General features: G+C 35.7%; 2 protein-coding genes across 4 annotated transcripts; one reads left to right on the top strand and one right to left on the bottom strand.

The window, feature by feature from the left end:
- The first annotated feature begins 1,352 nt into the window (after positions 1-1,352).
- Positions 1,353-6,640, top strand: LOC147393883 (uncharacterized). Of its 3 annotated transcripts, none has more exons than XM_086455931.1 (8): positions 1,353-1,612; positions 1,970-3,208; positions 3,291-3,381; positions 3,553-3,710; positions 3,807-3,858; positions 4,922-5,001; positions 5,100-5,193; positions 5,420-6,640. In XM_086455931.1, exons 2-8 carry the CDS (start codon positions 2,045-2,047, stop codon positions 6,019-6,021), a joined length of 2,241 nt encoding a protein of 746 aa, XP_086312057.1. In that variant the 5' UTR covers positions 1,353-1,612; positions 1,970-2,044; the 3' UTR covers positions 6,022-6,640. The 3 variants fall into 3 exon arrangements, with proteins under 3 accessions (XP_086312057.1, XP_086312056.1, XP_086312055.1); XM_086455930.1 differs by having other exon boundaries at positions 1,356-1,612; positions 1,977-3,208; positions 3,807-3,867; XM_086455929.1 differs by having other exon boundaries at positions 1,356-1,612; positions 3,807-3,867.
- Positions 6,641-10,741: 4,101 nt separating this feature from the next.
- Positions 10,742-12,852, bottom strand: LOC147393882 (short-chain dehydrogenase TIC 32, chloroplastic-like). The gene is made up of 8 exons (XM_086456002.1): positions 12,486-12,852; positions 12,165-12,396; positions 12,000-12,079; positions 11,755-11,911; positions 11,569-11,650; positions 11,383-11,470; positions 11,232-11,278; positions 10,742-11,125 (listed from the first exon to the last, which is right to left on the bottom strand). Exons 1-8 carry the CDS (start codon positions 12,607-12,609, stop codon positions 10,946-10,948), a joined length of 990 nt encoding a protein of 329 aa, XP_086312128.1. The 5' UTR covers positions 12,610-12,852; the 3' UTR covers positions 10,742-10,945.
- Positions 12,853-15,880: the final 3,028 nt, after the last annotated feature.

The following is a 15,880-nucleotide window of genomic DNA, read 5'->3' as shown; positions in this document are numbered from 1 at the left end:
AACAAAAACAAAAAAAAAAGTTGAATTTGAGGAATAAGGTGTGTCGAAGGATAGTGTTATGATAAAAGTACTTTTTTTCTTTGGATATTTTGATAATTATTATATTTTTTTATGTTTTTTATCATTAATATTATATAGCAAAGGGTAAATCAACAAGTGCTAGATGTAGTGGACAAAGACATTCTTCCAAAAAAGGAGAGATCTTGAGTTGAAGTTTTTTCATTGTCTACCAACAAGGATTTATCCTTACTAACTTAGTATGTGTGATTTGTGGGATAGTACATATACCAGGGGATTTGGGTGAGACATGCTGCTTTAAAAAGTCAATTGTCTCAACATTGCTAGTAGGGCCCTACAAGTCTGAAACCCCTATTATCAATATACATAGGGTCGCATTTGCGGGATATTTACAAATGATAATTATTTTTACATCTCTCAAATGTCATCCATTTTAAAAGATCTAGCGGCATTTGGTGATGTTATAGAAAATATTTGAAAAATGGATGGCATTCGGGTGGTTGTGTAAAATTAGTAAGTTTTTAGATGTCATTTGAATACATCCCATATGTATATATAGGTCTTGTTCAGTAAACAATGTTAAGGAGATAAAATTTGTCCTATATGACTTAAAATTTCTAAATTTGACTGATTATATTGTGAGAATGATCTCTTTGGTGAGGAAATTATCCTCACAAAAATTCTGTCTAATCTGAAACATCTAACCCTAGCAAAAATGATTTACAAATTAATAGTAAAAAATCAATATTCACAATTTTAAACCACTTTTGAAGGGGTTAGAAGGTATAAATTAGGTTAATTTTTTATTTTTTATTTATTTTTTTATTTAAGGATGATCTCCTCATCATCCCCACAAAAAATCAGTCAAATCTGAAATTTTTAAGTCATATAAGACAAATATTATTTATCGAACACTACTTATATATATGTGTGAGTGTGGAGGGTACTTTAGTTATTAACTTAAAGAAAGAGCATTCTTATAATTTTATACTTTAATATCTACAACGTATCGATGTAAAATAGTTGGTCAAAACAACGAGTCATTTTTGTTCATTTTCAACTTTTGTCGTTGACAAAGAAGCAGCACTTATTGGGTCTATTAAGAAACACAAATTTGAACTCCAAAAATTATTAAATATAAAAGCGGATTTCAAAAATATTTCCAAACAGTACCATAAATTTGTTTTGACAAGGGCTCGAATAAGATCCACTAGCCCAACTTATCTTGACTATAACTTATTTAGGTGCAAATAAATCTTAGAAGATGCGTGTGCAAAGGAGTTTTGTTTTGGGGGGTAAAACCGTAAATAAATGTAAAGAGAACCTTCAAGTATGCGAGTCTGCGTAGGTGCCCTAGTTTGGAGTTTGGAGTTTGGATGGATGACACGCGCACAACAACAAACTTCTCCTCTGTCCTCTCGAAGTCTCGTTTCTTGGGTCATCGATCACGAGTATCTTTTCCCTCTCTTTTTTAATTTAATTTAATAATATATTTTTTCTTTGTTTCTTAAAGAGAGAGGAAGTTGCAGAGCTGTAAATCCCCATGGATAATTGGCTGCTTCTTGGTTTTGACGGAGTTTTCATTAATACCCAAGTGAGTAGACCCTTTCCCCAAACGACCCATTTGTTTATTCTTCTATTTTTTCCTATTTTTCAATTAGGGTTTAATTTATTTCTACAAATATCCTTCTTTGATCTGTATTTCGTGTTATAGTCTTAGTTCTTAGTATGTTTTTTGATCTATATGGAGTTTAGTGTTAAAGATCGATTATTTATTACAAAAGGTAGAGTTTTTTTTTTTACCTCTTTTATTTATAAGAGAGACCATCTTCAAATGGGGATTGGGATCTGTGTTTGGTGTTGTTTGTTTGTTTATTTGTGTTTTTATGTTTGTTGATCTTCTGATATTAGTTTCTGAAATTTACCTTTTTTTTAAAACTCTTCTGTAAAGAGTTCAGGAAGATTGCCCAGGGTTTGATAATACATGTTCTTCAAGTGGTGTTTTCATGGTTGAACTGAAAGAAGAATGATGGAGATTTGCAGCAGCGAAGAAGAAGAAGAAGAATTGGATCGATTCTTCGATACCCAGGAAGACTTCACATCCATATCTGATTCAGACACTGATTGCCCGACCAATTTCAATTTTGGTTCTACTCCATGGTTTGTTGATCCAGCCTCGGACGTTTGGATTAAGAACCCTGATAGCGTTCACAAGCGCCGCCACCAGTTTTTTAAATGGATAGGTATTGGTCTTGATCGAACCAATAGGGAAAACTCCGATGATCTATTGTCTGTGGCTGAATTTTTGGTGGATACCGATAGAATTACGGAAGAAAGTGGAGCAGTGCTTGGGAACTCTGATTCTGAAGATGGGTTTTCGTGTGGTGACACTTGTGATTCATCTACAGGTGGGGTTTCGGAGGAGAATTGTATATGTAGAATCAAGAATTTAGATAACGGAACCGAGTTTATTGTGGATGAATTGGGGCAGGATGGTATGCTTAGTAGACTCCGTGAAGTGGGTTCAGACCGATTGGTGACCATCGAAGAGATGCAGAGAACTCTTGGGTTTTCTCCTTTGGTTCAGCAATTCATGAGAGAATCTGATGGAGAGGCCAGTAATTCTGTAGAGACAACAAAGAGAGTGAAGATTGGGTGGTTAAGGAGATTAGGCGCCATGGCTGGCTTTGTGGATAGGCAAGGGGGAGTTGGTAACTTGAAGCACAACGATTTCAGTCTAATTGCAGGATCTAGGGTTCAGAGAGTTAGGGTTCGCCCAATTAAGAAGCGGTCCAAGGAATTCTCTGCCCTTTATACAGGACAAGAGATCATGGCCCATAAAGGTTCCATCTTGACAATGAAGTTCAGTCCTGATGGGCAGTATCTTGCGAGTGCTGGGGAAGATGGGATTGTGCGTGTATGGCAGATTATGGAGAGCGAGAGATCAAATGAGGTTGACATTCTGAATAGGGATTCTTCCTGTGCGTACTTCATGGTGAATGATTTATGTGAATTAGTTCCCCTCTTTTTAGATAAGGAAAAAATAGGTAAATTCAGGAACCCAAGGAAAACATCAGATTCAGCTTGCGTTATTTTCCCCCCAACAGTCTTCCGAATATCGGAGAAACCACTTCATGAGTTCCATGGGCACAAAGGCAAGATCTTGGATCTTTCATGGTCAAAGAATAAGGTTAGTAGTTATCTTGGAACCACAAAGTTCTGTTATGAAAGGATTCAATCAGTATTTCTTACTTTCATTGTACTTTGTGCAGTATCTGCTGTCATCTTCTGTTGATAAAACAGTTCGATTGTGGCGAGTAGGATGCAACCAATGCCTCAAAGCATTTTCCCATAACAATTATGGTACTGCCTTGGCTTCTTATGGGTGCTATATACTTAAATATTTTTGGTTACTGAGACATGGGTGTCTGTTGTTTAGTCAATTAGGAATTTGGGATGTAATAATGATCTCGTTTTCTGCTCATTTGTGATTATCCCTTGTTGATTTGTTTGTTCCTTGAAACATGTGAGCAGTGACATGTGTTCAGTTCAACCCTGTTGACGATAATTACTTCATCAGCGGCTCAATAGATGGAAAAATTCGCATATGGGCAATTTCTGATTGTCGAGTTGTTGATTGGACTGATATAAGAGAAATAGTCACGGCCGTGTGTTATCGCCCCAATGGCCAGGTTCAGTGATTTCTTATCGTATTTTTGAAATGAGAAAGTTGCCTTAGACATCTTTAGAGTTTTTGAGTAAAAAATGTTTGTGCTTGATTTGTGCAGGGTGTGATTGTTGGCTCCCTGACCGGAAATTGCCGCTTCTATGATGCATCAGGTATGCCAGGTAATTCTTTACGCTTAGCACCAACCATCATTTGGATAAATTATCGACGTTGGATATAATTTAACTATTTCCAGGCTTACGATTAATGATTTTTGAGCTTCAAATACATTCTTGTTTATATGGTTGCCTAAGGTTGCTTTCCATCAAGGCTTGGCAAATATATGAAGTTTTCAAACTGGAAAGACTTTAGATGATATTTTTTTATTATTTAATACAAATATATTTAGTGGCATAGTTACATGGATTCTTGTCAATGAACAAAAATGTGTTAAGTTTAGTGGTGAGATTTATCTTAATAATGCTTTGAAAGGATATGTGGACTCTCCCAGTCATTGAGGTGATATAGATCTATCCCAGTCTCTGGAGAATCAGATCACTTCATTACTGATAATCTCAGTTTGATGAACTTTTGGTGGAAGTGGCTATAGATTTGACCAACAACCTGTGAAAGTTGATGGCACTTCAATTTCTTAAGTTTTTTGTTTGATAGTTCTTTTCTGTTTGTCTTTGTTAATACCCATTCTTTGACATCTTCCATGAGCGGGAACATTCGAAGTTATGCCAAGCTTAGATTGGTCAAATTATTGTACTGGAGATGTTTTAAATCATTATGGGATGACCGGATAAGTTTGGGAGATGTTCTGTTCTTCAGATTGTCAATTTTTTTTACCTATTATGAAACCTTTCCTATGGTTCCTAATCATTCCAATGTTACCCAATTAGCTGGATGTTTTTATGACTTTTTTTTAATACTTGATCATGTAATAGATACTCTATTCCGTGTCTGCTGAATATATTCTCATTCTGCTGGTTGGGAAAATGAAAGTAAGAAATCCAAATATCTGGAGAATTTGACTAGATCAGCTTCCCTTATAACCATCTTGGCTGATTCTTTTTTTTTTTCTCTTTTCTTGTGATCATTAATAATGAAGCATGGTAATACTAGAAATATCACTTGGATTGGCACTGAAGAAGAATTGATATTTATCTTTCTCAAGTAAAGAAGATTGCCTGGTTACATATCTGACTGTTTATTTTGTTTTGGGTGGATCAGATAATCATCTGCAACTAGATGCTCAAATATCCTTACATGGTAAAAAGAAGTTTCCTGGCAAGAGAATAACTGGCTTTCAGGTAGTGACTCTTCTTCCTTCATTGTTTATCTCTCATCTTTTATATTTTTAGTAGTTATCATTGTAATTTCCATATCTTTTATGTTTTTGTGTCTCCAGTTTTCCCCAAGCGATCCTAGCAAACTTATGGTCACTTCTGCTGATTCACAAGTTCGAATTCTTGATGGAGCTGATGTGATTTGCAAATACAGGGGTGAGCAATCATTCCTTCTTTTAGTCTTGAACATCATAAACAAATCTTTTTAATTACTTATGTGAACATGGTTCTGATAATGGGGAATTATTAATCGCTCAATCAATGGTTTTTAGGGTTGCAAGATCTTTATATGAAAGCTCATGAGCTATTGGATGCTTTCTCTTCTACAAATCCATGTTTTAGTTTGAGCTTTCTCTCTTACATCAATCTTTTCTATCTTCAGGCTTTCGGAACACAGGAAGCCAGATTTCGGCATCTTTCACTTCGGATGGGAAGCATATTGTTTCTGCGAGTGAGGATTCTAATGTTTATGTCTGGAACCACAGTAGCAAGGATGGGCCTGTGTCAAAGAACATTAGGTCTTGCGAGCGCTTCTTCTCCAGTAACGTATCAGTTGCAATACCTTGGTGTAGCACGAGATCTAGAGACTCTGTTGTCTCCAATACATCGGGAACTCATTCACCGCATCAAGTTTCTACGAACCCACGACAAAGTAGCTCCGAAAATGGATGGAAGCATTTCCACTTTAATGAGAATTCAAATAACACTATACCTTCATCTAAGTCTGAATGTTTCTCTTTGGGCAATGGATTCTTCTCAGAGGCTTTGCCAAAGGGATCCGCAACTTGGCCAGTGGAGAAGCTTCCTACTTCAAGCTCACTGGCTCCATTGTCTATGATGCGTAAATCTCAGTACAGGTTTCTGAAATCTTCTTGGCACTACACGTGCATGTCTCCTCATGCATGGGGTCAGGTGATTGTAACCGCAGGCTTGGATGGACGGATACAATCGTTCCACAATTACGGATTACCGGTTCGTCCTTGAAATGCACAACGTTCAGGGTGTACTATAATAGGAATAGATCACAATAGAAGGCAACAGTTGTGTTGTAGAGTAAATCAATGGATTTTCAACAGGTGATTGGGGGTTTATTTATTTGGATTAAAGATATCCAGCTTACGTATACGATTCTTTTATTTGCTTACAAGAGAAGTTTGTGGCTGCCTGCCCAAGAAGGAATTATTGGGGATAGTTTGAAGGTCATTGGAAAATACATAAATGTATATAGTACAAATTTCTGCAGGACCTTCAGAACTTTTTCTTAAATGGATGAAGAGAACTGGTGGTTAAGAGTTAATCCATGAAAATTTATTGGGAAAGCTTCATCTTTCATGATGTTGGTTGGTCTGAATGATTGACTTGTTTGTTTTTTGCACGAGTCCTCTACCGTCGGTGGGTTGGGTCATTTTCAGGTGTCTCTTCTTTGCTTGGTGTGGAGCTCTCTGTTTCGGACGAAGCGGATCATTCAACTGTTGGTAGTCCCTAATTCATCCCATTAAGTTTCCAATTTTGTAATTTTTTTTTCTTTGGATCGTCTCAGGGTGCCACTTAAAGAAATTAAATGATTTTAGTATATATAATTGAAATTTACTCTTGGGTACAAGTGTTTGATTTTGGTATATATATTTGTTTATTTATTTATTTATTTTAGGTTTATATGACGACAACACTTGACTTTTGAATTTAGAAGATGTTAAGCCTACAAGTCCTTATTTAGAAGTACAGTCTCATTTGCAAACCAAGCTCAAGCTTAGATTGAAGAAAAGCCTAAACAAGTCTACGAACTCTTGATTAAGCACTTAATCCAAAGAGGAAAAGCATCCCACTTGCCATCTTTTTTTTTTCTCAATAAAGGGATTCATTAATTGGACTTAATCCTCGCCCTTGTCGCAAATGTTTGATATTAATGCTATATTAGAGAACATAAATGAAATTTGTTTGACCATCTAATATCAAAACAAAATTTTCTCATTATGTTAACCATCATAGGGTATCTATTTTGAGTTGACATAGAAGATCTTGAAAAGAGTCGCAAAATCATGTATCCCACCCAAAGCTTTAAGAGTCCGTCCGACTAACCTTACTAAGTTAGTGGGAAAAAAAACCTTCTAAACCTCATTCACCATCAAAAAGACCTTGAGATGTGTAAAACGAATCCTCAAGATTTTTTGGATTTCTCAAACTTTAATGAGCATAATCATCATCATCAAAGTGTTAGACCAATAATTATTACAATTTTATGTTTCTCTAAGTCCAAGTCTATCTAAAAGTCGTGTTTCTCACTTATTTAAATGGCTTGTTGTTTGCTTTCGGTACTTCAATAAGTATCCTTTTTGACTTTCTTCTTCTTCATCTTTTTAGAATCTTAAACAAGTTCCTTTTCATTGATGTTGGCATTGGTCTTCCTTGAATACGATGTAGCTATCTCAATCAACCTCTACTTTTTATTTACTTCCATTGGGGTTTCTAACTTTACAAAAGTTAGATCGTAAGAATTATTTACATAAAGTTGTTTCATAATCGTCTCAATGAGAAAATAAAGAGTCTTGATAATATGAGTTGCCAGGTGCCAAACTCAAATGACTCCATGAAATAGACAAATTCAGGAACCATAGATCTGTATGTCTCGGCCACCATTATAGCATAAAATAGTCTATGATAATGTGATAAAAGCACGTAAGTAATATGAGTGATTTTTTACTCACAGCCCAACAACCATTTGACTTGTGGAGCAAATGAGATAAGCAACAAAGATAAATTTTCTCCCCTGCCCTCTCGTCCTCTGCCTACAAATTTTAATTTTAAGATTGGAAATCTTAAGAAGGGTTGTTGGGCCCATATGAATTGTCACACTGGCATCTAATTCGACAGCCTTTTAGATTTTATGAAAAAAACTCATTAAAAAAAAATTAAAAAATGTTTTTCATTTTTTGAGCTTGATCTAAGGTATTAAAAATGAACGGCTACCGAGTACCCAAATTTAAAATTAATATTCAACGGTGAAAAATTCATAAAATTTTGTTATTTACAACCTCGTGGTATTAGATCATGTTTCTGAATGTCACTAGGTGATCCACTTAGGAAATTTCCTTTTTACACACTGGGCAAAGGAGAAATTTTCTCTCTTATTGCTTATGTCATTTGTGCCTCATGTCAAACGACTGTTGGACTATGAGCAAAAGAATCACTCAAGTAATACCATTACAAAGTGGAGAACCTCAAGCATTAGTTATTTAACATATTTTACCAAAACTTCTAAAGGTAGACTATAGTGTTCGAGTCTTCTCAAGATCAATGATGGACAATCCTCCTGAAAGACGAAGTTGGGTTCTTGAGATTATTACTAAATTGATCTTTAAGAAAATAGGGAATTTAGACATACCAATCTGAGTTTTGGTTAATGTTTGAGATAGTCTTGCATTCCAAACTGATAACATACCCGGTTGATTGTGGTCTTCAATGCTACAAACAAACAAACAAACATTACTAAAATACTCTTTATCTTTTTATTTTTATGGGTAAGCTGTGGACTCGAACCAACAACCTCTAGGTTGCTTTGCAATGTTTCCAATCAAGTGAGCTATGGGTCTAAGCCCAAAACCTTGATTGGTAAGCCTGTTATTAATAACTTCAATAACTTGGTATTGATCTAATTTGAACCCAGGTCTCTGATATCATCACCCAAATAATTTACCAACTAAGCTAGCTGACTCATGCTAATATATTGATCTTATCTTAAACCTATCTATTTTGCGAATGCATAATAAGAACAAGACTAAGATTGTAAACAATTACACAAAGAACACAAGGACTTGCATGTTTTGGAAAATTACATATGTCCATGGAGGAGAGGAAGTTAGATCAATCCATTATCAATGATAAAGATCAATTATGAGCCCTTACGGTATGGAAAATACCCCCTTTACTTCTGAATTAGCATCTTGAAACCCGATCCCAACTTTAGAATACTAGACTTCTTACAACACTATCGACAAAACCCATAATTCTTTGGAGGAAGAGAGTTAAATCAAGGGCTTAGTAAGAGGTTGATGATCAAGGTATTCTATTAATTTTATATTAGTCTCACATAGACGATGTTGGTTAAGGGATTATGTTTTGTGTACAGATTATATGTGAGACAAAAAAGTCAAGATTTTCGAACTCCGCTCCAAATAATTTACCAACTAAGCTAGTTGACACATGTTAAAATATTAATCTTGTCTTAAACCTATCTATTTTGCGAATGCATAATAAGAACAAGACTAAGATCGTAAACAATAACACAAAGAACACAAGGACTTGCATGTTTTGGAAAATTACATACATCCATGGAGGAGAGGAAGTTAGATCAATCTATTATCAATAATAAAGATCAATTATGAGCCCTTACGGTATGGAAAATACCCCCTTTACTTCTGAATTAGCCTCTTGAAACCCGATCCCAACTTTAGAATACTAGACATCTTACAACCCTATCGACAAAACCCATAATTCTTTGGAGGAAGAGAGTTAAATCAAGGGCTTAGTAAGAGGTTGATAATCAAGGTATTCTATTAATTTTATATTAGTCTCACATAAACGACGTTGGTTAAGGGATTATGTTTTGTGTACACATTATACGTGAGACAAAAAAGTTAGGATTTTCAAACTCCCCCCCCCCCCCCCCTCTCTTTGACATACATTACTCACCCATACTCCCCAGTTGTGACATGTGCTAGGACCATAGATTTGTTCCTTGGGATGAGGGGGAGGGGGAGTTTGAAAATCATTATTCGAGACAAAACTCAAATACAAGCACTAAATGAATGATATTCACCAAAATTCCTGAATGGGGATTGTGGAGGATATTTTTCGGAAAAAGCGACACATAGTAATCTCAATGAAATATAGTCGAACGTCCGAATTATAGGCTAATATAACTGAACTAGTCGAACGTCTGAAATAACAGAGGGATAAGAAATGTCAAACTTTCCTATAACCAAGTTTCGAGGGAGTTATGAACCCCACAAAATAAGAAGCATAATTGTATCTGCGAAAATCAAGGCAAATCTTTACACAGGTGCAACCGTTCATACAGAAATCAAGGAGAAGATCTAAGGGACAAAACCCTTATAAAAATATGAGTACAAGGCACTAAAGGGTATGTAATTTCCCTCTAAATTTTTTCTATTCTACTTCATATACTAAAAAAATCCTAACTTTGGCATTGGAATGGTGTTGTTGCAGGTCCACCCAAAAGCATAAGAAGGTTGATTAGGGAGAATCACGATGTAATACAAGTTTCTACATTTACAAAGGTGATAGAGCATGGTTGGAGAATCAAAATAGAAAAGTAGATTGTTGAACTCACTTCGTGGTCGTTACGTGTTACGGACCAAATATTTTACGTGACACAGTTAGACAAATGGAATTGCTCTTGAATTTCCTCCAAACGCATGCGCCCCATGGCTCATGTTGGTATAGGTCCCGTGCTAAATTAAACATCGAAAGTCCAAAGATACTCCTCACATGCTTACACATGATCCTCTCTGATTAAAACACCGTAACAAGAGACCACCTATTTAATTAATCAAACTCCCTCTATTTTAATTTATAAATATATTATCTATTAAGAAAACATCCCCCAACTTTATAACTATATATATAGGTAAAATGACAGTGAAAGCCCCTGTAGACCATCGTCCTAAAATCTAGAGTTGTGGGCTGACAATAACACTAAGTTTTATACCAAGTATTTTTACTACGTATATTATACGTTTTTTTTTTATACATTTCTTCTTACAGAAGAAATGAAATATATGGTACATATTAATTTCTGAATCATTTTTTTCGCGGGAGCTCTCTTCTTCATCGGCTCTCTCCACAAGAGAAACTTTGAGAACTAATATTTCTATCTTTCTATGTTCGATCAAAAACTGTCTTTGAATCCCTCAGCAATCATGGTTTCAGAAGCGGACCACAACCGTGCAGCTTCGTTCGCATTCGATCCGATTTTTGAAGTCGAAGCTTCGTTACAGTCAGCGAAGTACTTCCCTGAAACGCCCAAGAGTCTTGGATGTGTTGCAACGTAGCAAGTTGTTGCTGCAGCCTGAAGAACAGATATACTCATCAGATTTACGATGAGAGAGAGAGAGAGAGAATCTGATTTTCGAATCGATTGATCAAAGATCATTGATGGCGGTGAAGAATACTACCTGTGGAATCGTTTTCAAGAGCTTCGAAGCCAAGAAGAAAACGAGATCTGCGTAATTAACAACAAAACTTTCAAGATTTGAATCTCAAAATCGATTAAAATCGCAATGATATATAGTTACGTTGATTTGATTTGATGCGATTCGATCTCACCTGTAAAGAGGCCTTCTCGATCTCTGGTGAGCCTGGTTCTCACAATCCCTGGATGAACGCAATTGACTGTCACATTGGCCTCCATTTTCTGTAAAATACCAAAAACTAGCAAAATTAGATTACTTAATAAATGAAGAAAGATCAAAATTTTCTCTTTTTTGATTCTTAAAATAAAAAATAAATAACCTTTAATCTCTCTGCAAGTTCTTTGGTGTGCAAAACGTTAGCGAGCTTCGAGAGAGCGTAAACACGTGTCCCATCGTAGGGACTGAAGATCGAGACAAATTTAATGAGATAAAGTCAAAAAAACATTTAATATTATCTAATTAATGAGAGAAAAACTATAATTCTCAATTTCTCCTTAATCCTCACCTTCTCCGTTTCGTTATCTGTTCAAGATAACGGATTCCGTCACCAGAAAACCAGCTATGAATGCTAGAGGACACATTTACTATACGGCCTTGAACGCCTGTAACGTCTGAAGTCTCAATCATCTTCTTCAGTAACAGTTTCGTTAGCAGAAAATGACCTACAACGAATTAAGTTTTTATTTTTAAACAAATTAAATAAAATGTAAAAAAAAAAAAAAAAACTGTTTTTTTTCCTAAGAAATTCACCTAAATAATTAGTGGCGAAAGTCATCTCGATTCCATCTTCGGAAACAGCATGATCGTACGAGAATTTTCCTGCGTTGTTTCTGAAACCGAGAAAAGAATCTCAATCAAACCAGATAAAAAACTACTTTTTTTTTTTTTTTCTCAAAAACCAGATTTTTGGCTTACATGAGAAGATTAAGAGGGAGATTTAGAGATTCGAACTCAGAAACGAAACTTCGAACGGAAGAGAGAGAACTGAGATCAAGAGCCATAACAAAGATCTCTGAATGAGGGAACTCATTTACGATACGCGCCATAGCTTCCTCGGCAGCTTTGAGGCTTCGAGCTGGGAGAACTAGCTTCACTCCACGCTTGGCTAACACACGAGCCGTCTCGGCTCCAATCCCTGACGTGGCACCTGGTAAACCACAAGATGAAGATCGCGTCAGTTGTTTAGATGATAATGTCTTCGAGGAATAATCAGGTTGGTTTTAAGTTTTAATTTACCTGTAATGATGGCGGTGATTGTGCCAAGATCAGGACAGGCTTCGGTAACTTGATCCGCAGTTGACTTGGAAGAGAAGCCACTGGCTCCTACGGAGCCGATAAGATATTTAAGGGATTCAAGCATATTTATCTCTGTTGTTTGCTTTTCTTCTGCTACTTCTTTGTAGTTGCTCAGCAGTTTCAGTATTTTGTAGGCTTTAAAGAGCGCAGAGGAAAGCAAACACGGATCTTAAGTACACTGAGTAAAAGAGATGAGGTAAGTGTCAGGTTTGCAGGTTGACTGTCTGCCTCCTCTTCAGGATTTAATTAGAGACCACACGTACTGTGTGAGAGAGAGAAAAAGATAGATATGAGAGAGAGAGAGAGATGGGGGTTGAGTGGCGATATGGGATTGGGGGTTATGGTTTTATAAGGGAGAGGAGAGAGAATATTAGATGTTTTTCTCCATGAAGATTAACGGTGGTTAGGTTTTTTTTGGATGGCTAATGTGTTCTTCAAGATCTATTGCTCCATAGTCCTGCGTGTCTTGTACAAAATTCTTCAATGTTTAAGTTAGTTAAAATGTATTTCTTTTGATAATATTTTTTAGTATTGAGAGGGAATACTTTAGGTTTTTTGTATAGTGCTTTTAGAATTTCAAATCGTACCCACCGGGGAAGGAAGATTGAAATCTTCTTCCCACACGCTAATACACACCACGTAAGCCATTATGTAAGGAATTACGGCTTATGTAATGTGTGGGAGGAGGGCTTCAATCCCTGGGTGCACATGATCCTCATTCTTATAGGAGTCCGACTTTGAACTAAGTAGGCCGTTTCAAAATTTTAAAGGAACCCTCCTCGAAACAAGACACATTGCATTTTGAATTTATTCCAATTTCTGCCAATATTTGAAATACATCCTTAGAAGTTCCACATGTAATCCAATGGAGAAAGTTCCTTCAAAATTTTAAAACGGTATACTTGCTTTGAAATTTTCCCCTTATTTTCTAGAAGTTAAGGAGGAAAGCTTAACTTGATTCAGTTACCTGATTCGTCCATATCTATATATGGTAGTTTCTTTATTAGCATAGTTAGTAAAGTCTTTGGGTGATGATGCAAGGGACATAGATTCAAATCCCGCTAGCATTAAGTTATTGAATTAATTAAAAATAGGCTTATCGGTTAAATTTTTTTTCTTTATTAAAGATTTACATCGCAAGGGATTCTTTTTCTCTAATTGATTTGCCAAAATTTTGATAACGCAGGATGATTACTAGCATATCTATGTATCATTGATTTTTTGGGCTTATCTTGAAATAGAAACACACCAGGATGGAATTCCGACCGAACAAGATCTAACACCTCTTATTGGTTACCTGATGTATGCATTTTAAGCATTATTCTCGAAATAGTAGCTTGGATCCCTCGGACATGACTACCCTAACTCATCGTGGGATGACACCACATGTCGTCATCTCGTGGCATGCATATTCTAACTCCCATAATTTTCATAACTAAACTAACTATGTATAATTAGGAAAAAAAACCACGCTCAACCCAGGCAAGGTTGAAGCATTCCATCAAACAAATGGTTGAGATGTTAGCAATTTCCAAGAAAAGTCCATCCTGAGAAAAGAATAGAATTAATCCAAAGATAAAAAATGGATTTACTTTTATCTCAGCTGGAAAATGTGGATTATTGATGTACAAGATAAGGGATTATGGATTAATTGGAGAAGAAAAAAGGCAAAGGTATGCCTTCTCTGATATGAATCCTCATTTGCAATTGACAAACACAGGTACATGGGATAAAAGTAAAATTTCCAACCCAACCTTTCCATTGTGGAGTAGAAGGATCTTAAGACATGTTATTTGTAGATGCTAAAATCCTATCCAAGGCCTTAGAATTGGTTGGATTTCCTCAAGATCTATTGTTTATTGAACAATGAATCCTCTCCCAAGCTCCTGGGTGTTCTAGCATCACAAAACCTTCGAAACCCAAGTCAACACTAAAAAATCTTGAGGGGTTTCTACGGTTCCTTCAACGCCTTAATCAATACCAAAAATTCATGAGGGGTTTTTAAGGTTAGATAATGCCTACATTTTTCTATATGTGTTAATACTAGGGGTTCAACTTTGTCAGGTTCAAGTAGAGATTTGGACCAAACCAATAGCTTTAGGGTGGTTTGTTTTGATTTTGAATGAGTCACGGTTCAATTATGGGTTAAGAAAGTAGAGAACCGAGCAATTTGATTTGGTTCTTGAATAAATTTTGTATAAAACAAAACCAAACTAAGAACAAAATCCTTATGTATGATAAAAAAAAATATGTATCTATCCTTATTATAAATTATTTTATAAGTTAAGATATAGATTAATGAATTTTTTATGAATAAATTAATGATTTATTGTATGAAATTTATGTTTAGCGTAGGTTTGTTTTTTCATTAAAAATATGTTACCTACAATTTCTAGAATATTGGCAACCCCATAGAACTGAACCGAACCAAACAAACCTTAGTTCAGTTTGGGTTGACTTGGTTCCAATGGCATTTTGGTTTGGTTCCGGTTCTTGTTTAATGAAACCGACCTATGTTTGTTCGATTCCAATTTGGCCTCAAACCGAACCAAGTTGCATCCCTATGTAATTCACCTATTTATATATAATAGGGAGAATCCAAATTTGATTTTGTTTCTTGATTTATCCTTATCCATATTAGCAACTTCCAGATTTGAGGTTATCCAACCTAGAATTTTCTTTCTTAATTTCTCTCCCTTGAATCCTACATGGATTATAAACAAATCCACATGATAAATAGTTCCCCTAATTTTTCAATATTCGACTTAATGCATTGCTTTGGAGTGACTCCGATTCCCTTAGCCATAACTATAGTGAGAGATCCTGACTCTTGATTATTCGAGTATATCTCCCTTGGACACTTCCTTGCTTCGCTCGGATCATACTGACTAAATCTTGATCCCAAGATGACACGAGGCATAATCTTAGGTCTTCATGGTTTTTCCCTCCACATTATTCATAACAAATGTCAATATTGTAAGCCAAGTTGTTTAGCTCCATGTTACCTAGTGTGACGGTACCCTCAATTCAAATTCGAATTCACAATTTAAAATTTAAAATTCTAGAACAAATCCGATTAATAAAAGTGGTTTTATAGAGTGCATTTAGGTTATTTATATTAATCTCAATGTGAGGGCATCCAATTAATATTGATGAAAACAATGGTATATTGGAGGGTTTGTTATGTTCCACAAATCTAGTATGAAATGAATTGCTTGGTACTGATTTGTGGTTCAGTGTATTGGAAGAGAATCCGATAACACTGGTTTGGCCTAATGGACAAACACGATTCAAAGGGAGGGATGAGAATGTATCATAGCATGTCATCTATAAAT

Source organism: Akebia trifoliata, chromosome 10 (genome assembly GCF_017979445.1).
Source record: "Akebia trifoliata isolate Shusen 1 chromosome 10, ASM1797944v1, whole genome shotgun sequence".
NCBI lineage: Eukaryota > Viridiplantae > Streptophyta > Magnoliopsida > Ranunculales > Lardizabalaceae > Akebia > Akebia trifoliata.
Note: the sequence above shows the minus strand (reverse complement) of the source record. Positions and strands in the feature narration are given on the sequence as shown.